The sequence below is a fragment of the Crocodylus siamensis genome, chromosome 7, assembly GCF_052110815.1.
Source record: "Crocodylus siamensis isolate JL-2025a chromosome 7, ASM5211081v1, whole genome shotgun sequence".
NCBI classification, from domain to species: Eukaryota; Metazoa; Chordata; order Crocodylia; family Crocodylidae; genus Crocodylus; species Crocodylus siamensis.
Window position 1 is genome coordinate 23,962,342 of NC_143401.1, and position 25,784 is coordinate 23,988,125.

The window sequence follows — 25,784 nt, forward strand, 5'->3', positions numbered from 1 at the left end:
CTCAGCCAGCCAGAGCAGTGACAGTGCTCCCGCTAGGGAGGAGGGGGGAGGAGCCAACCCTGCTTGGCTGGAACAGGCAAGCCAGCCCAGCCCAGCCCAGCCCAGGCATGCAGAACATGATGGGATGCTGGAAGACTCTGATTTTACTTAAACCAGGAAGGGGTCTGGGACAGAAGTTCCATAAACTGGTTTGACCTCAGTTGGTTAAGTATGATACTACATTCAACCAGATTTATCTTAAACTAGTTTTGGCCATTTTGAAACTAGTTTATGTGCACTGAACATATGTTCCGTTACAGGTTTAAACCAGTTTCTGATCACTTAAACCAGTTGATGTTTAATATCTGTCCCAAGCTTCAATAGACAGCTAGGCTGGAATAAGTTCTTTGTCCAGGGGCCACTAAATGATACTTTTGGGGGTGAAACGTATCCCCTTTGAGGGCCATACCCAGGTCTGTGCACTTCTGCAGGTCCTTTGCATAGGGGTGAACACTGTTCTGTATGAAGGAAGAGTCAGTATGAAAACTGTAAATAAATATTGTTCTGTTTAAAACAGTGCAAGGCAAATCACTATTGCCTGTGGCTGTTGTTTAACTTGGCAGAAGCCCATTTCTCACTGTGTTCAGCCTCAGGTTCTTTATCTAATATATGAATACTTTTGTAGATGTTAAAAAAAACAGCCTTGAGCACATCATTCATTGTAACCCACATGGGAGTATGGAAAGGGATTTGCTTTTGACCTAGTTATAAAAACAAAAAACAAAAGAGACTTTTTCTAATTGCCTGAATTACTCAAATGGAACTGGGTAAAAAAAAAACAAACAGTAATGCATCTTGACTTCTCTCAGGTTTATATGTTAATAAATAAATGTTGACTCTGTGGGTACTCCACGGCTCAAGAACCCACCAAAAAAAATTAACAGGTGCTCAGCACCCACAAGCCGCACCAAGGGCTGTTTTGGCATAGGCTGTTTGGAGACGTTAAAAAATAAATAAATAAAGAAGTGCTTCACTGGAAGAAGCAGCACGTTACTTCAACGTGGCTCTGAAGTGTCTGTAAAGATCAGGCACTTCAGTGGGGCTTTTTGGCACTTTTAGTTAAAGCTGATCCCAACAGCTATTAGATAAAAGCACCAAAAAGCCCCACTAAAGTGCCTGATCTTAACAGATGTTACAGAGCCGGGCTGAAGTAACATACTGACTCTTCTGGGCTTGCACTGGGCTTGACATGGAAATGCACTGAGTTTAACATAAAGTGCCAGTTTTGTTGTTTTTTCACATCTGCAAGCACCTACCACCAAAAAACAAATTTTGCACCTATGCATTAATAGATGGAAATAGGCTCCATCTGAGCTTATTTCAATCCAATACCACAGGAGTAGTGACTCAAGGTACCAAGGAAGATTAGGTTCATATAATCAGTGTCCTAATGGTCTAATACTGGAGATCAGATTGGGGATGAAGCCCAGAATTTCATCAAAGATGCAGGCACCTACACTTTACAAATATAACAAGGCTTGTAGTCCTAAATGCTGGTGTGGTCATGGCCCCATACAGCCAACAACAGGGGAAACGCCTCCTTTACTTTTGAATCCAGGTTACTAATCTTTTATCTTCCCCATGTCAACTCCTCCCCTACCATGGGGAGGACACAGCACTTCATGCAGCAGCATCTGCACAGGACCCCTAAGGACCCCTTGCAAGGACCCTAAGGCCTGAGGTTTCACAGGCGCCGATGGATCAACTTCAGTGTGCCTTTGCTCTTTTAGGTGCTATTGAAACTCTCTGTGTAAACACACATTTGCTCCACCTTCTCTCTGATGGGGAATTTAATCATGGCAGAAAGAAAGAAGAAACAAAGAATGGAAGCAAGCTAAAGAGAGAAAGATATGAAATAAAGGTGAGGGCCAGAAGTTGGGGGAGAAAGATAGCAGGGGTTTATGTGTGCAAACTTCAACTCTGAGATTTCTGGTGCGCTTCCTGCGCTTCCACTGGGTTCCAGCTAGCCATTAGGAACACAAGCAATTCTACAATGAGTGTGGCTCTCAGTTAGGCCCACTCCCTTCAGCAGTACTATACCATTTTACCCATTTGAAGCACAGACCCATAGTACTCATTTTTCCAGCCCTTACACTCTGTAGAGAGTAGGAGAAAGGCTCAAAAGGAGCTTACAGCCCTAAATAGATTGACAGAGGGCTTTTCTGAATCCCAGGTAAAGTCTGAGTTTAGGCCAGGTTGAAAGCAAAGGTTCTGAATAGCTTGTATTTTCTTCCCGTTTGGATTGCTTATGCCACCATCTATTTTAAATGAAGCTGTTTGAGCTCTCTCTGATTTGTATTTCTTTCAGTTTCCCAAACAATAGCAGGAAGCTGGCCTGTTACGTGTATTTGATCTTAAATCAAGTTTGTGTTCCTCCCTCCCCCAGCTGTGAAAATCACCCTAATAGCTGACAGACAGTTTTCCAGTTGTAACTACACGGAACCTAATTTGAACATGTATTCTGTAAAATTGTAACACTACCTATGGGAATGATGAGACATTCCTGAATTATTAAGGCACTGTTCCCCGACTAAAAATTGAAAAAAGCCTACACTTATTATAGCTATTGCCTTCAATGCTAGTAAGACCCCAGCTGAACAAACATAGCATGGTTGCACGGTTTCATGTCATGCTCCTGCTGTAGTGAATATGTAAGCATTACCTAGTTATAAATACAAAGCACCAGAGATCCCTGAAACAGCTGGGAGGCCTTTACAAGATAACAGAGAATATCTGTACAGGGGGTGACTGGAAATGGACAGTCTTGGAAACACACATATACTCAGTATATGAGTATATACTGAGTATACTCAGGAAAATGTTAAGTAAATAGGTAATCATTATTCCCCCTAGTGGGAAATGTACAGAGGAACATAGAGAAGTATAGATGTTAGTGTACAGATTGATGGTAAAGCTAAGGAGAGGCTTGAAACAAAAATCGGAGCATGGAGAGAATCTGAACTGGTCATGGCCAGTCATTGTCTGTAGCTTTGAGGTGAACTGCCCAAGAGTCTTAAATTTTGTGAAGAGAAAGAAGGTATTTTTGTACTAAACTTTAGTATTAGCTACTGCTGATCACTCAGTGAAGCTAATAACTTCTACAGACCTAGTGGCATCTTAAATCACCAGGACAACAGACATTAATAGCTTGTGTGTGCACCAAAGCAGCAGCAAACAATGAGGGTGAATGGTCTGGGTTAAGACAAGTACTCTCCCCTCCATCAGTAGTCTCAGACAAATGTTTAAGCTTTTTTACTACCTCTTCCAAACACTCCTGTAAACATCCCACTTGCAGCTGGTGCCATACCTGTACAGCTGTGGGCAGGACCTTTTCAGAGCAGCTGAAGACAGCCCCAGTTTGCTCTGGTTCCGCAGCCTCGTCTTCTTCATGAGATCCCTCACTCTGCCCCAAGCATGGCCTTCACCCTATATCATTAAAGCAAAACCATGATTTATGTGGCAAGGAAATCTGGGCTGATGCTGAGGGAATGCCCCTGTCCTGTGATATGGAGGTGACTTCTGGTAGTGAGATTTCTGCTTAAAAGAGCAAGCTATCCAAAATCTCATCACCCCCCTTGATACCACTACAAGACTGTTATTTTCTGGTTCCTTCTTCACCCCAGATTATATTTGTTTGGTTAGTTTTGGTTTTAGTTCAGTCTAGTTTCAGGTCAAGACAATAGAATTCTAACAGCCACTGGTGGAAATTATTTCATAAATTCTGAAGATAGGAAATTAGTCCCCCGGTATTAACCCTTGTGATCAGAGCCAGTTATAGGGATGAGCAGCCAGGGCATTGCCCAGAGCTCCAGGCCAAAGGAGACACCACTAGCATAAGTTAGGTCTTATCTACTGAGCAGCAATGCAAGTCATTCAGTGTATGGGTGATGGCACGGAGAGACCTATTTCTTAGCATCTGTCCAGAACTCCCCTACAACTCCAATGTCAGAGATGCTTGTGTTTATTAAGAGCTTGAGCCTAACATAGAGAGAAAGAGGGGGAGAGAGGGATGTAGCATTGCTGTGCCTATGAGAGGTCTTTCTGAGTTAAAGTTTTAGAGAGTGACAGTAGTTTGCTGAATGCTGCTGGGTAGCTACCTAAAGGCACATTTAACCTAATTGTTTTACTGTATTAAGGAACAGGCTGATCTGATTTCCTACATCCTTACATCTACCCAAGGTGATGCTTACAAAATAATTCCCCCTAAAAGTAACAGCCTAGCTCCCGTCACTAAGTTTTAGTTACGTTGTTGTAACTCTCATTTCCACAAAACTGCTTTTTAGTTGACACCAAAGTCAAGGAGTGGTCACTGAGAAACACAAGATTTTTTCACTATAACATCAGCAAAAATCCCACCCGGTGGATATCACCATTTGAAACATTAATCACACAGTCCATTCTTATTTTCCACAACTCAGAGAAACTCATTAGTGCCTTCTAATGTTCCACCTGGGACTGTACTCATCCTAAGAAGTTCAAAAGGGATGTGATTCAAAAGCCTTCATGTTAAATGCTGCATTGTTTTGGAAATCCTGGAGTGAATGTTTGGTAGGAGACCATTGGAAAAGAATTAAAAATAATTTTCCCATGTTAAGGTAATGATGTATATTTAGCTGAGGTTTTTTCCAAGCCATTTTCATTACCATAATGAACTTCATTCAGAAAGCTCCTAAAGTTCCTTACTATGTTAACAGAGTGAATAAATCACTCTTACCTCCCCTGAACTGCAACCACCTCTGGAATAGAAGCTGGCAGCTGTTCAACAGCAAACACCTATGCTGCACAAGCTTATGATGGCTGAGAGATGTAATTTTTAGACTCTAGTGAGTTTTCATCCCAAGTCCTTCATGTATCATAAAATCAGATGAAAACTGAAATATTGGTTTTAATGGTAGGGAGTAAATTGTCCTTACCTAACACCATGTCAGGGCTAAAATATCAAATCTTTATATTGTTATTATTATTATTATTATTAGTTTATTTTGTGGAAGGGCCTGACATCCTTATGCAGTTTGATCCTCCTTCCCCCACCCCACCCACCCATGTAAGATACTGTACATAGATGTGATTTATGAAAAGCTATGCCCACTTTAACAGAAAGCCCCAATATAAGGCTTGGCTTATGATGCCTGTGATCATGACGCTGCCTGTAGTTAAGATAGGAGGGCAATTGATCCACCTGCAACGAAGAACACCAAGAAGGGCTACAATGTATATGTAAGACTATGGTACCACTAGCTCTGTTACTTAGACTGTAGCTATTTGGAGCTGGAGACATGGCTATTTGGAGCCATATTTTTGTTCTGTGATTGTACAGAGTCTGGCACTCAGGGATCCAAGATCATCACTGGGACTATGAGGTGTCTCGATAACAATAATAGAGCTATTATGTCAGTGGGAACTAAATCTAACAAAATCCATACTTACTGAGATGGTCTGGCTGACAACAGAACCCTATAAAGGCAAAGCGGGTTCCCAGTTAACATGGGTGGGATGATCATGTGGTTAGACACTAGATTGGATTTGCTTCCTTACTGTCACTGGGCACATCTACATGTGCAATGAATGTGCCTGAATAAACACTGGTGCAGTTTACACCAGGGTTTATTGCTCCCAGGTCCACATTGACATGTCCGTCCAGAGTGCAGCACATTGAGCCAAGGCAGTGCAGCCTCAGATGGCTGGAGGCCCAGAGGGTCAGCCTGCCAGCCCAGAGCCATTCCACCCCAGCTCAACGTACTGCAGAGGGGTGGCTGGGGCACGAGAGTACTACAGTTCTGGACTAGCCAGCAGGCAGCCCTACACTGTAGCACCCTTGTGCCCCAGCCAGCCCCAATCACCATCTACAAATGCATTGTGGCAGGGTAAATAACTCCACCATAGTGCTTGGGTTAAGTAGTACTAACCTATGGTGCAGTTAATTAGTTTAGTCTGGCTTAATAGCTGCGTGTGTGTAAATGGTGACACTTTACTGAAGAGCTCATTAGGCAGCTCTGCAGTAAGCATCTCATGTAAATTCTCCCACAGGCTCCTTGCTTTACCTTGCTCAAGTCCCTAAATCTCTTTATAGCTCAGTCCCCTTCTATAACCTGAGGATAATGACCCATTCTTTTCCCTATCCTTCTTATGTCTCATCTGTAATGTGAACAGCACAGTATTATCATAATAACGCCTCGATCTTAGTTAAGGTCCGAGGCCACTGCCATAATACAAATATGGTTGTATCCCCTAGCTATATTTCTGTGCTTAAAGTTAAGCATGTGCCTAAACTTTGGCTGAATCCGTGAAGCTCATCCAAATAATCTGAATCTCTGGAGTCTGCAACACTGGTCTGGGAAGTCCATGAGAACGGTCTTTCTCACAGGATTCCACTTCCTCCTCTTTCCTGTCAAGCTGTAAATACTATGATTACAGACTCACCCCTAGTCTTTCTGATCTTCCCCCAGAACCAGAAAGCACAGAGGCAGTTGCAAACAATGGAGAAGAATAAGAGAGGAAGAGTGTTCACCTCAACTCTGTCAGGCTGGAGTAAATGAGTTTCCCTCCCATATGCATTGGGGTGCAGGCTGGTTATGCCAACGTGCTCCAGGTCAGCCTCAACTGCATCAAACTCCATGTCTACACAGAAAACTCCCTTCAGGCCCCTGGGTAGGCCCTCTAGTTGCTAGCACATGATAAAGCCTGTGCTGCTGCGTCTTCACTGCTATTGTTGCCTGTCTGGCTAAATCAAGCCAGCGCACAAATTCCAGCACATGCTACAATCCCACTTGCATGTTGCTTTGGAGACACAACCAATGTGTTCATTTAGGCTTTGATCATGAGAAGTGCTAAGCACCCAGAGCTCTCACTGAACCCCACCAACATCCTTCCAGTTGTCAGCAGCTTTCAAGATCAGCCCCTAAGCTGGAACCATGTCTAAATCCCCAGGCTGATCTCATGCCATTTTGCTGGACAGCACTGATCTTTTTATCTCAGCCCTGTCATTAGGGCCTGCTTATTGTTTCTGCCTCTGAGTTTCTCTCTCACCTTTTTCATAGCTTGGTCCTTTAATGCTTGTACATCAGTTACATTGTAAGAATCTCTGAACTCATTCTCCTCGCTACTCCGTTTACTTGATGATTTCCTGAGCCCAGTCACCAGCTGACTGTTTCCAGATTCCAGGTGTCTGCCACTTCCTGCAATTGAATGCACAGACTTAGTCACAGTTCACAAAGTGGCTGGGTATGGACTCCTCTGGGCAGTGCTGTCTACAGGTGGTGACCTGCCAATCCATATGAGAACTCAGGTTGATGTTCTTTCCCACTTGAAGTACCTGAGCCCTGGTCTTACCACAAATAGCTGAGGCTGCAGTCTCCAATGGAAAGAGGTGTTGTGTTAAGGTCAAGTAGATCTCCATACCACTGGCCCTTCTCCATCCCTCAGAGGGGACTTGTACTCACATGATACAAGGAGCAAAATCCCGGTCCCTTTGAAATCAATGACAAAATTCCTATTGGCCACAGTAGGGTCAGGATTTCATTCAAGGTGTGTCATACATGACAGACACCAACAGTAATGCCTACAACACCCAGTTTGTGTATGGACTTGATCAGAGATGACCCTAGCAGGGTCCAGTGTAAATCAACCTGTGCAGGGCCCGGACACGAAGAAGCTGGTGGCGGCCAGATGCGAAGCCGGTGACAGCAGTTGCAGCATGGAGTCACCAGCATTAGACACGCCCTGCAGGAGGGGCCGCAGCTGCTCTGCCCGGCTCCACGGGGCCCCCTAAAGCCTTGATTTACCCTTCTCCCCCAGGTATGGCCCTGGACATGATACCTGTTTCCAATGAGATGTCTAACCAGGACAAGCTTTCTAATGAGCTTCTCAATAGCATTTTTGGCACTCTTGGTCATAGTCTGAAACCACGAGTTGGGAAGTGAAGGGGAAAAGCTACTGAAGCATCCATAACCTTAACCTTAGAGATGGGCCTCAAGAGAACCTCTTGACAGTCAACACCATTTACATTCTGCCTGACTGTACCTGAGGAAGCTTGTTTTTGCTGTATATGTCCCTGCATCTAAGAGACAGACCTAAATCTAACCACACCCTTTCAACATGTGGGCTAGTTTGTATCCAAACTTCCCAGCTGGTTGTATCCTTTATGACAGATCTAGACTCAACACTCCAAACTTCTGGGAAAATCTGCATTGGAATAGAAAATTTACAGCTGAGGTTTATCTCCGTCTTACTTATAGAATACGTTGCGCCCAAGGTATGTGTTCTATGCCTGTTTGAGATGGTAGGATGCTTAGCTCATATCACACCTTGTTTGGGGATCTTAAAGAATTGATAAGGAACTAACATACTCACTGGGCAATGGCAAGTTCCCACCAAAGATGCAGTCCCTCCAGCTGTCTACACTAGGAATAGAGCTATGTTGAAACACATTAACTAACCCATGTAAAAAGCCCTGTGTACTTTTAACATGTATTAGCTAGCTGAGGTGAACCACTAGCAACCCCATAGAATATACCTGGATGAGCTAATATGGCTTAAAAACACATCTTTCCTTGTTTATACAAGGATTTTAACTTGTATCTGTTACATTTACAGATGGCAAATATATTTCTTTTTCCTGGTAAAGGTGAGGCCACTGACTCAGGGACTTCAGACCCCCATAGATTTCAGATAGTTCCACTTTTAAGTTATCTTCATTGCCTTTCCATTTTACCTGTGTAAAATGAACACAAAGTGGGTATAACCCCTCTCCCCACCAACCAGATCTCACTGAGAAGCATTTTAAATTCACTTTGCATAAGCACTAATGACCACCAAAGGTGTGTGGCAATAGAAAATCAGGGAACACATTTTCAGCTAGAGCCATCACTACTGAAATTGTCAACGTCAGAACTGAAACCTACCTCTGTAGTTGCTCAGCTTTTCGCTGTGGACTGCTATTTCTGGAATGATTGAAAGATCAGAGTGGTTTCCATTCTGAACCAAGAGACTATGAGGTCTGCTCCTCCCAGTAAAAAGTTTCTTCACCTCCTGGTACGAATTGAGCAAGATGCTGGCAGCTCCACAGGAGCAGTGCTGCAGAAAATACTCCTAAGCCAGAAAAGGAGAAAAATATGCAGGTTGTTACATTGTAATGGCTGGGTAACTGAGCAGTGAGATTGTATGGACAAATTGCAAGCATTCCAAACTGGTTCTTATCCCAAGACCTGTCAGGACTCAGACAAATGTATGTAAGTCTTTCAAAATGGCCTAGCAACTAGGAAGCTAGAGCTAAATTTCTCTGTAGCTTCGGATTTTATGCCCCAATGATTCTCAAATGAATTCACATTTAAAAAATCAGTGGCTGGGGTTTTCAGCCAAGATAAATTAGGGTTTTCTTAAAACTGTAAAGTTAAAGCAGAACTGATGTTAAAACAGCCTCCTGTTGACACAAGCCAGGGGAATCAGTAGAGGAATAAGTTTTAATTAGCTTTCTTCAAAACTCTTTTCTGGGGAGCTTTGTTGGCTTTCCCTGCTTCTATGCCCAGGTCCCCTGCACTGCAGTGCTCTAGAAAACCACTAACATACAAAGAATCAACAGCTGCGCTTGATTTCTGGCCCCAGCTGAGAACGTGGCCTTAGCCATATTGACCAGAAATGAGGCAGATCCAAATCCCCATATCCAAATAGTTCCAAACTCTCAAAGATTTTCCAATCCAGCACTTGAATCCAGAGCTGCATTTTGCAAATGAGCCTTGTCTTTGTAATGCGTCAAGCCAAATCCAAAAAAAGAAAGTCACCTGAAATTTGGGTTCAAATGTTGTGGATTGAGTCAATCAGGAGTTCTGGGGTCTTCTTAGTGACTCAGAAAATCAAGGGGAGATCCAGATTTTGGGAAAGTTAAAATCATTTTGAAACAGCTTGTACACAAATTAGCTACGCTGGCTTGTACCCATTTTACTGCATTCCTGCCTTGGCTTTGTAGTCGCGTTTTTAAAATGTGTTGGCTCCTTCTGTCTTGTGATCATTTCTGAAGACTAATCCCAATGGATTCTAATGTGCCTTTTACAGACAGCTCTATTTTCAGGTGTCTAGCTTGAGAAACTTAAATTTCACTAGTCCAGATCCTCAGCTAGTATAAATCAGAGCAGCTCTGTTGACTTCAGTGCCAAGTCACAACAGTGATGGATCTGGCCCTTCATGATTTCAGGTATTTGCATCGGCACACCAAGACTGACTTTGTTCTAAACAAGGGGAGTGATTTTGGGTGCTGGTTTCTTCTAGAGACCTGGACATTGGAAGTGCTTGTATCAACGAATGATTTTTTGATCCGTGCATCAGTACCATACTAAAAAAATAGAGGTGCCTAAAGTGCCTGGTAATTAATATATTTCAAGATTCCTTCCAAAAGAGAACTGCATACACATTTCTAAAAGTACAGCTGCTCAGCCAAGACACACAAAGAGTAAATAAACGTATCTCATTATAACAGTGACTCGCAATTTAAGATATTATTTATTTAAGAACATATACAAACAATACAATTGTGTTTGTACTGTTGGGATGTCACAGACAGATTAAATGCTGCTAAGTAAATACACAGTATGTGATATTCAGCCACTTGCCAAAGCAGTGGCTTTTTAATTGCTTTAAATGTACGAGGTATTTTTTGATCAGTGCAAGGATCTTTTGCATTTAAATGATTCCATGTAATTGGTCCATTCTTTACCCAGTACACAAAAGGCTTTGCTGATATCAGTTGTGCAATATGTAGTTCTTCCTCCAAGACCTTCATCCATAGTATGGAATGAGTGATTTTTTAACAGCACTCACCAATACTGCAAAAGAGTTTAGGACTGGAAGGTACATTATCCAATTGAAACTATGAAGAGCATAGAATTAGGTAGATTTTTGCTGGTGCTGGAACTTGACCAAGACATCCAAGTTAGCCACTTCTGAGACCCACAATAAATAATCAGTACCTTCATTTAACCTTTTTTTCTGGTGGTTTCCCCACTAGCATTGTGCCCTATAAAGTCTCCAGCCTAGGGTGTTGCTTCACCAATCAGAAGAGATGATCTTGTCTACTTAGGCTGGGATTTTCAAACAGGACCCTAGGGAATTATCTGGAATTCAAAAGGCGTTCTCTGCTGGCCTCCTTAGCTTCTTTTGAAAATTCTGGCTCTAGTGGCATTCCCTAGAGCACCTGTTATGGTGGGTACGTATCCTGGAGGTCTTTCACCCAACTCCTGATCTGCTCTGTGGCTGCTCAGGCAGTGAGATCATATAGGATCACAGTCAAAGGCAGGTAGCATTCTGATCTTGATACTTCTGTGGGAGATCTTTCTCTCTCTCTCTAGCTTTCCACAGCTCCTCTCAGCAAAGCAGTACTTTGTAATATCACAATACTTTCCACCCACTTGAATGACCCTCTAGGAAGGAGTTGCTGAGATCCATTACAATAAAAAGGAGCCTCTCCAGTCCAAGATGTTCTAATCTCTTGCTCATTTAAGATACAATCCTATGAGATGCAGAGTGCTCCCAACTCCCATTGAAGTCAATGGGACAGGTCCTCAGCTGGAGTAAATCAATACCTTACTGTCAACTTCAGTGTCTAAGTCATGTACGTGCTTTTATAAAGTGAGTCCAGAGAAATGCCTTGCACAAATAGGGAGAATAGTATTCCCTTACCTCACAGGGGGGCTGTGAGTATTAATACTGTAAGGATGCTGAGGTACTCAGATATTGAGAAACCATGGAGCCTGAGATAAACTAGTTATTGTTGGTAAAGTGCTTTTAAAATTAAAAGAACTAGGTATTACTTGTGCGGTCTTAATACCCCAGGAATGGGTGCACAAAACTTGCAGACTGAGAACTTCTGCTAAGGCATCTTTGCAAATGCATCCAAGGTAAAAATGTAAGGGTAGATCCACAGCAAGTGAAATTCCTTCCATCTCAACTGGGGGCAATTCCCATTTAAACCAGCTGAGGTTTTGGCCCCAAGGGTGCAGATTAAAAAGGAATTGATGGAAACAGTGACTCATAACTGGTAAAGCTTTCAGGAAATGTGTTAGCAATTCCCAGGCCCATGTAGGGGGTAGCATTCCTTTGAGTGTGAAATATAGGCATGTGGAAATGGCGTGCTGGTTTGCAGCCTGATTCACAAGTCAGCAGAGACTTTGTTTCTGAAAGGCAGTTGGACACCTATTTCAAGTGCAACAGGAACAGGAGGAGGAATAGCTCATGAGGAGGTCACACAGTTCAAAGAACAAAGGAGCCACTGCAGGATTAATAAAAACAAATTGCTGAGTCCAACAAACCCCTTTTATTCCATTGCTAGTGATATGTTAATAACAATGTTAATAGAAGTGTTGTTTAACACAGAGAAATGTAAAGTGCTCCACCTGGGGAAAAATAACCCACAGCACACTTACAGGCTCAGCAGTACTGCACTTGCCAGCACCACAACTGAACGAGATCTGGGCGTCATGGCTGAAAACCAAATGAACGTGAAACCACCAATGCAATGCCATAACTGGTAGAGCTAATCAAACACTGGCATGCATCCACCAAGGCATCTCAAGCAGAGCAAAGGATGTCATCCCCCAGCTCTACTCAGCATAGGTCAGACCACAACTGGAGTACTACATCCAGTTCTGGGCACTGCACTTCAAGAAGGATGTGCAGAAAGAAGCTCAAGAGAGTCCGAAGGCATGATTAGAGGCCTAGAGACCAAGGAATATGTGGAGAGGCTGAAAGACTTGGGGCTGTTCAGCCTGGAGAAGAGAATACTCAGAGGAGACTTGTTGGCAGCCTATTAGTATACCAAGTACATCAGGGATTGGGGGAGCATCTATTCACCAAGGCCCCCCAGAGGAGGACAAGAACTAATAGGTACAAACTGATTGAAGACTGCTTCAGGCTCAACATTAGGAAAAACTTCTTTACAGGCTGTGCGCCGAGGTTTTGGAACAGGCTGCCCCCAGAGTCACCCGCCCTGGCGATGTTCAAGAGACAACTTGACACCCATCTTGCTGGGGTCGTCTGATCCCAACAGTCTTTCCTGCCCAAGTGCAGGAGGGCTGGACCTGATGATCTGTAAGGTCACCTCCAGCCCCTAACAACTATGAAACTATAAAAAAGGAAGGCAGAAGGATGATCTCTTGGTTAAAGAAACAGTTTGTGAATCCAGTGTTGTGCAGTAGAGCCATGTGTGTACATTTTTTAGTAGAAAACTTATTTACTGAAAAATACGCGTTTGAGGCAGCCAAAATTCTCTGTGAATTTGGGTGACATTTGGCAAATAGCTTCTGCCCATAAAGAATGGAAAAAAAATGGCTATGTCAAGGCAGTTCATTTGAGAACTTCTGAGGTAAAGTTCTTTAATTTTCCAGGCTAGATTCGCAAAGGAATTTGGGGAGCCAACAGACTAATACATTATACTGAATTAAAAGAGGAAAGCACATATTAGGAGAAGACATATCATAAGCTGTTCTATAGCAGCTTTTTTATGCGTCTGTTCCTATCCCATAGTAAGTGGAAGCTACACCAGCAGTTCACTCAGGTGTAAGCAGGCACATCATAGCAAACCCATCCACCACTCCTTTTAACTCAACAGAATTTGATTCATGGTCTTATCATTCACAATGAGGCAGAAGAAGTGGTGACTGTCTTTCCCTTTGAACTTGGGGGATGTGATCATAGGAAAGTAGGGTAGGAAGGGAGCTCATGAGGGCTAGTCCAGCCACCTGCTCAAGGCAGGATTAAACCTGACTAAAGCATCCCAGGCAAGTATCTGTGTAACCTGGTCTTGAAAGTTTCCAAGGATGGAGATTCAACAACTACTTTATATTCCAATGGTTGGCCACTGTCATAGTGGAAAAGTTCCTCCTTATCTTCAACCTAAATTTCCTCTGCTGCAGCTTGATATCATTGCTGCTAGTCCTGTCACCTAAGGCCACAGAAAAAAGCACATCTCCCTCCTTCTATATATGCCCTTCATGTATTTGAAGACTGTTATCAAAACCTCCCTTAGTCTTCTCTTCTCCAGACTAAATGGGCATTTGTACACATGCTTGAGCTGCAGTGCCGGGTGCTTTTAAAAGTGCCCAGCCCAGTTTAGGAAAAAATAAAGGTTCATTCTGGTTTTTGGTTCAGGTCCAAGTTCAGTTTGTCTCCCTGGTCTGCTCCACCTGCGAGCTGACGCGCACTGCGCTGCAACACATACAGTTATATAAGCAGTGAAATGTAGGATGGTGCTAAGAAAATGGCAGCAGCACACTTTTGAACTAAAACACATCAAAGGTGTTTTAGTTCAAAAGCGCACCACCGGCATTTTCTGTGCACTGACCTGCATTTCACTGCTTATACAACTGTAACCATCGCAGCACAGTGCGCATCAGCTCGCAGGCGGAGCAGACCGGGGAGTCAAACTGAACCTGAACCAAAAACCAGAATGAACCTTTATTTTTTCCTGAACTGGAACAAAACCTGAACCATTACCTGAAAGTCTCTGTTGAACCTGAACCAGAACAGAACCACAAAAAAAATCAGGTTACTGGTTCAGAATAAGGGTTCAATCAAACAAAACACACCTGATGTGGTCAGGGAATCAAAACATTAAATTTTTTGGTTCAGTTCCAGTTCAGGTTAGCTGCCACTGAAGTTGTTTCGGTTTGGTTCCAATTCAGGCCAATAAAGGTTCAGTGACTGGTTTGGCACACATAGCCAACCGGTTCACATGAGAAAATTTAAATAATGCAGTTTATTTATAATGATGATCATTTGCACAATGGGGTGGAGCAAGCTAATAGGTCTAAAACTGTTGCAACTAAGTGTCAGCAATAAGTACTAGGAAGCACAAAACAAAAAATAAATTCTAAGTACTTAACAAATAAATGCTTATTTTATTTATACTATTTCATTTTAATTGTAAAATCAGAGACGTGTAATTGGTGAAGAAGCAACCAAATTGGTTTTAAAGAGGAAGGAAAGGAAAAGGATTTAGTAAATAATCACAGAACTGTCACTGTGATTAGTTCACTTCTTATGATGATATGTTTTCAACTGATTTAATAAAACTAGGGAAACAAAAAATTATCAACCTTAAACAGCTGGATCTTGGGCCTACTGTATTTTCAATATGCTTGACTTGCATTGTTTTGTACTCAGTATTACAGCTTTCTGTCATTTCTATTCAGTCTCACTAACAGAACATCCTCCAAGACTGCCTCCTTCATATTTGATCTTTGTTGTGACATTTTGAATTTTAAACTTGAAAATGCTTGTCAGCATTTACTTGAGTCAATGGCATTGACAAGGCAACCTGAGCCAATTGGTATAACTCACATCTAGATATTTTCTGAGTCTCCCAGTATTTCATAATATTTACATCTTTATTCAATCATGGCTCATCCACAAATGAGTCCAGAAATGGACCAATCCTGTTTGACTGGGTGCCAGAAGATGTGACTTTTGCAGCTTCAAGTTCTCTTGACTGCAGGAATGATTCTTCATCAGCATTTTCTGCGTGTGTAGTATGCAGATTAGAGTCGAATGATGATTCTACTTTCATGCCATTGCCATGAACGACAGTTCTCATCCTCTGCCATGTTGACATGAGATGGCACTTGGCTTTAGTTCTGTCTATGTCAGACAACAGCGATTGATACCTAGGATCCAGGTATATAGCTGCAAGTATCACCTCATTTTCAAAAAGGTATTTTTCACATTTTTTCATGCTACCTACAACTTGCTAGAAAACTGTGTTGCTACTTTTGAGATTTCCAGCTGACCCTTCAACCATGTCCCATAGAAATCCCCTATGGTAAGCTGTTCAGATTGCAGTGTTTTCGTTGCCACTTTGGCAGGTATGTGTATAAATTCCCAACAACCCTTGTTCTTCCAGCCTTTCCTCATAAAACTTACTTCTCAGAGGCCCAGTTCTTTTTGTTGCTCTGCACTGGATTTTCTCCAATCTATCCATATCTGCCTTGAAGTCTGGGGCCCAAAATAAGACATTATACTCCAGGTGAGGCCTCACCCATGCCTAATAGAGCAGAAGAATCACTTCCTTTGATTTGCAAGTGACACTCCTATTGATCCAACCAGATTTAGGGGGAAGTATCACCTCCTTGGACTTATTTGTCATGCATCTGCTGATGCACGATAAAGTGCCATTGGCTTTTCTGATGGTTTCATCACACTGCCGACTCATGTTCATCTTGGAGTCTACTAGGACTCCAAGATCCCTTTCCACTTCCGTGCCACCCAGCAGGTCATTTCCTAGGTTGTAGGTGTGCTGGACATTTTTCCTCCCTAGATGCAGCACTTTGCATTTCTCCTTGTTGAACTGCATTCTGTTGTTTTCTGCCCACTTGTCTAACCTGTCCAGGTCTGCTTGCAGCTGTTCCCTGCCCTCCGGCGTGTCCACTTCGCCCCATAGCTTAGTGTCATCTGCAAACTTGGACAGAGTACATTTCACCCCCTCGTCCAAGTCGCTGATGAAGACATTAAAGAGTATCGGTCCAAGCACCGAGCCCTGCGGGACCCCACTGCCCACACTCTTCCAGGTCGAAACCGACCCATCCACCACAACTCTCTGGGTGCGACCCTCCAGCCAATTCTCCACCCACCGGACTGTGCAGTCATCCAAGTCACAGCCCCTTAACTTGTTCACCAGTATGGGGTGGGATACCGTGTCAAAGGCCTTCCTGAAGTCCAAGTATACGACATCCACCCCTCCTCCTGCGTCGAGGCGTTTTGTGACCTGGTCATAAAAAGAGACTAGATTGGTCAGGCACGATCTACCTGCCACGAACCCGTGCTGGTTTCCCCTCAGCATAATTTGTCCTGCCGGGCTCTCACAAATGTGAGCCTTGATGATTTTCTCAAAGATTTTGCCAAGGATGGAGGTGAGACTGACTGGCCTATAGTTACCCGGGTCCTCCTTCCTCCCCTTCTTGAAAATGGGAACCACATTGGCCCTTTTCCAGTCCTCCGGGACTTGACCCGTGCGCCACGAGCGTTCAAATATTCCCGCCAGTGGCTCTGCAATGATGTCGGCCAGTGCCTTCAGTACCCTCGGATGGAGCTCATCCGGGCCTGCCGACTTAAAGGCATCCAGTTCCTCCAAGTGACCCTGCACCACCTCAGGGTCCACGCATGGAAGTCTGGTGCCTTGCTGCTGCCTCCCTACACTCCCAGTGAGAGACTTGTCATGCCTCTCACTTAGGAACACTGAGGCGAAGAACTCGTTGAGGAGTTCAGCCTTGTCCCCTCTGTCCGTCACCAATTGTTTCTGCCCATTTAGCAGGGGTCCTATTCCTCCCTGGGCCTTCCTTTTACTCCCTATATATCTAAAAAACAATTTCTTATTGTCTTTTACTTGGGTTGCCATCCTCAGCTCCATGGTAGCTTTGGCCTGTCTAACTGCCTCCCTACAAGCACGAGCAGAAGAGGTATATTCCTCTTTGGTGATCTCTCCCTGTTTCCACTTTTTATGTGCTCCCCTTTTGGCCCTTAGTCTGCCCAGGATTTCTCTGGTCAGCCAGGGAAGCCTCCTGGCCCCTTTCCCTCTTTTACCTCGCACGGGGATCGTCTCGCTTTGTGCGAGAAACCCAACTCTCCAATTGTTTAAAGAAGGCCTTGTCTACCTCCTCTCGTCCTGGTTTGGTGGCTTGTAACAGATGCCCACCATAACTTCCCCTCTGCTATTTTCCTCTCTGATCTTTATCCAAAGGCTGTCAGCAGGCCTACCTTCCACTTTGTACAGTACCTCAGAACACATATACATCTCCTTTGAGCAACACCTCCTCCTTTTTCCCCACCATCTATCTTTCCTGAATAAGCTATAGCCATTCATAACCCTACTGCAGTCATGCAAACTATCCCACTACGTCCCTGTAATCCCAATTATATCAGAACTCAATGATCATACTAGGACCTCTAATCATTCCTGTCTGTTCCCCATTCTTCTTGCATTAGTATATAAACACTTCAGGTATCTAACTGAAAAAGATTTTAAAAAACCTTTTGATTAAATTTTCCCAGATGTTTGGCATCTGAACACCAAAATCAATTTTGTTTATGACAACTGAAAACTGAAAGGCTTTGGCTTAGGACAGAATTTTTATTTTAATTTTTAATTTTTGATTAAACCCTACATTTCTAAGAAAATGGAAATTTTCCCCCATTTTGTCAAATGGTTTCACAGCTTAGTCAAAAAGCCATTTTTCACAGAAAAAAATTCATCCAATGTTATCAAAAAAATTGGATGAAAAATTTCCAACAAGTTTTACCAAGTATTAGTACTAAATAGAAAAGGGAAAGACACAATAATTATAGTAAGATTCATGAAAATACAAATTCCCACAGTTTGGAGGCTGAGTCTAAAACATTTAGGAGGATTCTACACATTTCAATTAGAAGTCTCATAAGAGATTACTTATAACACAAAGGTCTTCCTCTTTAAGGACCAGAAGATTGTGACCAGCTAATCCTGTTTGCTTATGAGACCCAACTGGACAGAGGTCAAAATAAGAGGCCTGCAAAATAAGAGACTAAGACCTTCACCTGGGGGAGCAAATGAATGGCATGCAGGTGACTGGCTGGCCCTGAATGAGGAAGAGGTGCAAAAGGAAAGGCCTAGGGGCCTCTGCAGCCTGTTTGGTCATATGAATAGTTTTGTTCTGTACTACTATACAAGATTTTGTGTCCAAGTTAAAAATCCATTCTCTGAGGGATGGCCTTAAAAGGGATTTAGATGGATGTGTGACATTGAATTTTTTCTTGACTAGAGGATGAGCTAACAGGCTACACCGACTTCACCTTGCAACTGCTATTAAGTGGGCGGTTTAGGATTATACTCAGACATCAAAATGCCAGGTAGCAAAAGCAGTCTTAATGGATATCAGTCCCTGAGTTTGGCTTTGTCTAACCAAAGCATCTAATAGAACGATGTGTGAGTCTCAGCTTCCATTTTGTGGGAAACTCCTTGACTTTGTTTTCATTCTGAATCAGAATGGAAATTCCAAGGAATCTCTTAATTTCCTGTTAAATAAACTTTAAAATATATATGTGCAGTCAAAATGTTCTGTCCGATAAAATTGGGAGGTTGGGGGAAGTTGTTTTAGAAAACTTTCAACTAGACCTAGGAAAAGATCAAAACTGCTGACCATAACTGTCCAGGCAATTAGAAAAAAAGGAGCCAACATCAATTAATACCAAGATCTGGCTGTAGAGGAGGGAAGGTGGAACTTTTAAGAAACTGTGAGAAGAATAGAGAAGCAAAAATACCCAAGGATGGGCTGAGCCAAGTGTTGTGCAGGAATGGGAAGGTCTCCATGTACAGCCTTCAAGCAGCCTGCCCTTTCCAGCAAACACCCTTGCCAAGGTAAACATGTGCTTCGCCTGTTTTAGACCTCTCACATTTGTGCTAGGAGTTATGGTGATAGAAGAGGGACAGTATTTTCCTGTAGTTCAGCCAAATTGTGATTGTTTTTCCCACTCAGGTTCTGACTTCATCATCTTACCTCCTTTATCTGGTACATCTTCTGCTCTTTCTGCAAGCTGCACACTTGTTTTTGGAGCCGGAGGTTGTGCTCCTGTAGTTGTCCAATTTTCTCGATGAGCTGACAGATGTGTTCCAGATACCCGAGGCCAGAGCCAAGCACCTTGGTGTTCCCTTGATTCACCTGAAAAGACAGTATTATTCAGGCCATAAATTGTGATTAAAAAATCCTATCTAGTTATATAGGATAAAGCAGATAGAGTTAAGGTATGGATCCAAACTGCTGAGTGCCCATCACACCCTTCCAAAAATACCTGCCATGAGGCCCCTTTCTCTGTCAGTGGTGTGAAAGGCCTTTGATATAATCTGTCTTGTAATTTATGTCTTCACCATGTCCAGTATTCCCAGAACGAAATTCATCCAATGTGCAAGGAGATGTAACTGCCTTTGGGCCCAACTCTTCCCTAATGTAATTCCAGTGAGTTTAATGCAGCTACATTATAGAGAAATTTAGTCCATTGACCTCAATGTGAGTTGTAAAGGGGCTGTTTGATTCCTTACAAATCCCACATGCATGTGTATTCAAATACTTTGTACTCTTGGGATCAGTGGGAAGTAGGATTCACACTGTCCTTTGCACCTGCACAGAATGGTTATTAAATACAACTGACCTTGTAAGAAAGTACAGAAGTCTGATTTGGTGGCCTTTTCAGCTTAATGCACATGGGTGTAAATGAAGAGACAAGGTAGGTAAATAGCAATAGTGAATTGGGCTGTGATCCTTTGTAAGTGACAGTGGAAGAAAGTTTTCCCATTCAAAAGTAATTCTTGTGACAAGAGTAGCTTCCTAAGAGTCAGATATTTTGAGATGTCTTGGGGAGAGGGACAGCCTGTAGGTCATTTGTGACCAACTCATTCCAGGACTGACGTGCATGAACATAAATCAAGTGACACTTAGAACTTAACAAGACTGCAACTCTGATTTCTCTTCCACTGGGACGTGCAAGGTTCTAAAATTCTGCTACCACTCTGCAAAGGAGCTATACCGGTGCCAGAGTAAGTCATCAGTGACTGAAGAAAAAGCAATACTTTTCCAGTCTTCTTTTCATATTTTACTGCTCTTTGACTCCTTAGCAGGCCTTTTGTTTGGCAAAAACGTGTACGTGTGATATCGGTAAGTATAATAAACCCAGATCTCTGCAAAAGCTCTGCTCTAAACTTTATCTTGCTGTAGAAAGTCAACTGCCTTCACAAAAGCAGGAAGCTTACTCTGTCTCCTTTCCCACAACAGTCCACATTTTTTTAGGAAATGCCAACCTTGGGACTCTTCCTGTCTTTTCATTATGTTAAAAACCTCTTGCTGGGTTCAAAAAAAGATTATCAACATTATGATTACTACTTTTTAAACAAATGATGACACAATGTTGCACAAGGTTTATAAATGCTGTTATGTGTTTATGTCCAAGTCTGTGACATAGGTCACATGAAATGGAATTAAGAAAATAACTTGACACTGGATAAATCAGGAATCTAAGAGCACTTTTTCCTTAGGATTACTTGTTTTTTAAAAAAGGAGTCAGGATGGATTTTGTTCAAATGTAAAAATGGTTCTTTAAAATATGTTTAATAGAATCAAGTCATCGATCCAAGACCACGTCAGAGAACGCACAGGCCACGGTCTACCCGAGCATGGATGTTTGGTTCCCTGTGGACCAGGTGTGCCACCACTAGTTGTCCCTGGGGAATGCATGTGCCATATGCTTTCTGGCGCACAGCAGGTTACCCCAGGTGGGGGAGGGGAGGTCTTACCTGGGGTCCTGGGGGCTTCCTAGGGCTGCAGCAGTGGCAATCCTGCTGCTCAGAGCCAGGTAAGCAGCTGGAGTGTGGCTCCAGCTGGCCAGGCTCTGGTTCTGAGTGGTGCACGCTGCCCCTGCATGTGCCACTCCACTTCTATTTTGTGTGGGAGTTTTTAACCCCTGGATATCCAGGGGTTGAAAAGCCCTCCTGCACTGCTCCCTTGCAGCACAGAGAACAGCTGAACGTGCAGTATGTGGCACCATAAATGTGTCTTCAGTGCCACATACTGTATGGCCACACTCATCTGGATATGGCCAGAATCTACAGGTTGTTCTGGCAAAAGCAGGATCCATTAACTCTAGTCAAGGCTTTCAAAAGTGACCAGTGTTTTTTTTGGTGCTGAACTGAGACACCTGATCTTGTGAAAATCAGGCCCATTGAAGGTGACTGAAGTCAGAAAGTTACCAGTTACTTTGGAGAATCTTGGCTTGTAGCTATTCGCAATATCTAAAAGGAGGTATCACCCTCTTCCTCTAATTATGCTGCTTTAGGATGCTTTTGTAATTCTGCAATGACTGGTGCTTTGCTTGTCCACGTGATAATCACAAATGACTTTCTACTGAGCCTCAGAGGTAACTGTATAGAAAGCAAGGGAAAAACAGTGAGGATAAACTAGCTGTGCCCCATAAAATAATGGGGGAAGGAAATAAAACCCCTGGCACCTGGGTCAGTAAAAGGGTAGGCAAGGTTTTGATTGTAAACTCTTTGGTATGGACTCTCTTTTGTTCTGTGTTAGTACAGCAAGTGGCACCACAAGATACAGCACCTAGCCCACAACTACAGCTCCAGTATGTTTCTACATCAGAAGAAGAGAAAAGATCATCTGGATTTTCAAACGCCGTGAAGTGAGGTTAGGAAGCAAAGATGAGTTGGAGGTAACTGTGTGCTCCTTGTGCAGTAGGGCAGATAAGAACCTTCATGGCCCTCAGCACAAGTTAGAAAGTAATCCTTGGACTGCTAGAACTAAAGCTCTGCTAATGCCTGTGAAACCTAGGAAGGACAGAATGGCTGTAGTGCAGCATGTTCCAGCTGCTCCTCTGAAGGTCAGCAGAGCTGTGGCAGTATGCCCAGGCAAAATCTAAGCCAAACTGAACATCACAGCCATCTTGACCGGCATAGCACATGCCTAGGTTCCAAAGCAGCTCTTCAGTGGTGGCTCCCTGTGGGTAAACCTCCAGTTAACTGATTAACATCATTCTGTGCCTATCCCAGTAGTACAAATGGAGAGATAAAGAACTTTAAATGTCAGGCAAGCCCTAAATTGTACCATAACTGCTTTATAGCAAGCTACATATTCACAATGTCTGAGCTCCTTACGCAGTGCTATGCACCCTGAGACTACTCTATTGTACACCTGGTCTGGGCCAGGTTTGTGTCTGACTTAATACTGAAACCAATGGAATGGATATCAAAACCAGAAAGCTTCACTGATGTCATTCTTTGGGTTGCTTCTAATGGTTTCTCAGCAAGGACCCTTCTGAGGCCTTTCCAGGAATGTCTTTCAATGGATTGTAAGTATTTAAGCAGCACTCCCTAATTAGGTTCTGGTTCATGTCATATACTATACAGAACCTGCTCTGTGACATTCTGGTCTAAATATATTTTCTTAGTGCAATTGCAAATTAAGGTTTATGACAGCTGTTACGCAAGTGATGCAAGTGCAAACCATTCAGAGGTTTCAAAACATTTTCTATTCTAAACTTTCTCCCCTATTTCTACCAGATTTGTAGGTTCCTGAAATATTTACTGTCAGAGCTGACATATTCCCTTGTTACAAAAAGATCTGTATGTAGGAGCATGTTTGTGCAAGATCTATTCAGCCATTTTGGAGCTGAGATATATAATAGCAAGGAAATATATTGATGACCATTTTGAGTGAGAGGAGGCAGAGATGGGAAACGCAACATACAAAAGATGAATTTGGAAAATTTAGAAGTGGTCCATAACTAAGGGCTAGATTCTGCTCCAGATACACTAGTGTAGTGATTCTCAGTCAGGGTACCAGGGCATGCTGGGGTGCCTCCAGATCCTTTGAAGAGTGCCTCAGGGAGCTGTAAGGAGATAAGTGAGTTGTGAGGCAATAAACAGATACACTAAGCAAATAACCCAGGCTAGGTGCTTCACAGATTCACAGAAGTTTAGGGTTGGAAGGGACCTCATTAGATCATTGGGTCCAGTCCCCCTGCTCAGGGCAGGAAAGACTGCTGGGGTCAAATAACCCCAGCAAGGTATGCATCCAGTCACCATTTGAAACCAGGAACTGTTGGAACCAGGGGCTCTGTCTGGGTGGAGGGCGGAACCATGGGTTCTGTCTGGGTAATGGCCTCAGTGATGCAAGGGGGAGAAGCATCAGCTGGGGCCAAGGTGGGAAGCCATGGGGTACAATGTATCCCTACTATTGTATGGCAATAGATTATTCCACTAACCATGAACTGGCCTAGAAACTGGCCTGACAACTGCTTACCCTGTTTGCAGTCCCTGGTCACTGGCTCCCTGGTCACATGGGGAGTCTCCTTTTATGCCCTGCTGGGCCTGGACTGGCTCTGCCTCTTCCTTAGGGCTTCTGTCAGGCCCAGGCAGCAGTCATTCAGCAATCACTCAACAATCAACTATCAGCAATTCCTCAGCAGTCAGCTTGTTCCTGCCTAGTTGATTCCCAACCCATACTGCCCAGCCTGTGTAAGAAAGTAAGCGCTGTAATATAGAAATTAGTTTTTGAAATTGGATGCCACTCAAATCACAAAATTTATTTGGGGGGGGTGCCAGTGAGAAGAGTGTCAAGTCCAAAAAGTTTGTGAACCACTGCAATAAGATGGGCCAGATCCTCAGCCCAAGTATAGTATACTGTTGTATCTCTACTGACTCTAACAGACTTGCAGGATTATATTAGCTGAGGCTCTGACATATTAACTCTGCTGGATTCAGTGGGATGACTCTGGATTTCCCCTGATATAAATGACTGTAGAATCTGGCCTAGACCACCTCAGTTAATGCCTCTCCAACAGTCTGGACACATCTGGCCAGATCCTCAGTTAGGATAAATGGTCATTGCCCCATTGGATTGCACCCTGGCTTTTTAATACAAAGTTATAAGTGTCAGAACATGCAGGACTGACTATCTTCAGCAGAAACTTTTAAGCTCTTTACAGTGTCTGGACCACATGTTTAGCTGATGTAAATTAACATTTTTTCTTTCAAGTCTCTGGAGCTAGCTGAGAATTTGTCCTCTTCTCTCGAATGGATTGCATTAGAAAGCTTATCAAAGTTTTGCCCAACTGTGCAGCTGGTCCAATAAAAGATATCACCCACAAGAATCCTGGCCTCTCACATTTTTCCCAGACCATCACAGCTACAACGTCACTCCCACTCCTCCCCACTTGGTATTTACAAAGCACTTGGGATCTGTGTGCTGTAATTGCCTAACTGCAGCAGGTTCTGCCACGGGAGAAGGGAGGTTGGCATAGTTCCTTCGACTAATTCAGGTGCGGTTAGAACCTATGATCATCTCTGCTGTGACTCATCCAGTCTGGGTTCAATCCTAGGATGATGACTCTGCACACTGTCTTTCTACAAAGGCGAAGCGAGCAAGGATCTCCAATTGAAGTGTGCTCTAGGGCAAGGGATATCAACCCCTGGGGAGGGGCGAGGGCAGCCACTCCCCTCTGCAGGCTGCACAAGCACCGCTTGGCCAGCTGGACACAATGGGGGAGAGCTCGCATTCAGGGGCTGCCACCGCCATCCACCACTCTGCACCGCCGCCACCACATGCAGGTTCCCCCCACTCAGTGTCTGGTCACTACCACCTCCACCCCCACCCACCACTCCGCATCCAGGTGCCGCCAGCCCCCACCCCACTCCGCCATGAGTGTACCCATAAAAAGGTTGAAAACCCCTGCTCTATGGCCTTGGCACCTGCTATTGCAAAGGCCACAGACAGGTGTAGTAAATGCATCAAGTGACCTCAGACACTGCTTTTCTGGCCTGTGTGTGAGGTGTTGAGCGCACTCTGAGAGGCTCTGAGATCCCCTAACAATGAACACGCATACAAAAGACACACGGAATCCTGGATCAGCTCATCATCTTGTAACTCTCGTACAGGGTGTCGCATACTAGAGGGCATATGAGCAAAGGTTGCACATGGATGCAAGCAAAGTAAGATTCTATATACAGCTCTCTGAACTGAGCAGTGCAAAGCGTTAAGACTACTGTGGCAGCTCTTGCTTTGAGGATTAAACGTAGTTGGAAGGTGGATGTGTCCTGAAGAGTGATACTGATAAAGTGATATAGCCCACTGAGGAGGCAGCATGATATTGTGCAGGGGCTGGCAATTATTTTGGGCAGAGGGCTGCTTAGCGAGTTTTGGCAAGCCATTGAGGGCCGCATGGGTAGCCCTGCCTCTTGA

The 25,784-nt window shown here is 43.6% G+C and overlaps 1 protein-coding gene across 3 annotated transcripts in view; it reads right to left on the bottom strand.

Moving 5' to 3' along the window:
* Window positions 1-25,784, bottom strand: part of LOC149859608 (uncharacterized) — a 62,999-nt gene that overhangs the window by 8,533 nt on the left and 28,682 nt on the right. For 2 of the 3 annotated variants that reach the window (XM_090057763.1, XM_090057762.1), the window contains exons 3-6: window positions 19,548-19,709; window positions 8,940-9,126; window positions 7,066-7,214; window positions 3,347-3,465 (exon numbers count right to left, since the gene is read on the bottom strand). In XM_090057763.1, coding sequence (XP_089913889.1) covers window positions 3,347-3,465; window positions 7,066-7,214; window positions 8,940-9,126; window positions 19,548-19,709 — 617 coding nt within the window. The remainder of the gene's footprint in view (window positions 1-3,346; window positions 3,466-7,065; window positions 7,215-8,939; window positions 9,127-19,547; window positions 19,710-25,784) is intronic. The other variant, XM_090057764.1, reaches the window with a different exon arrangement.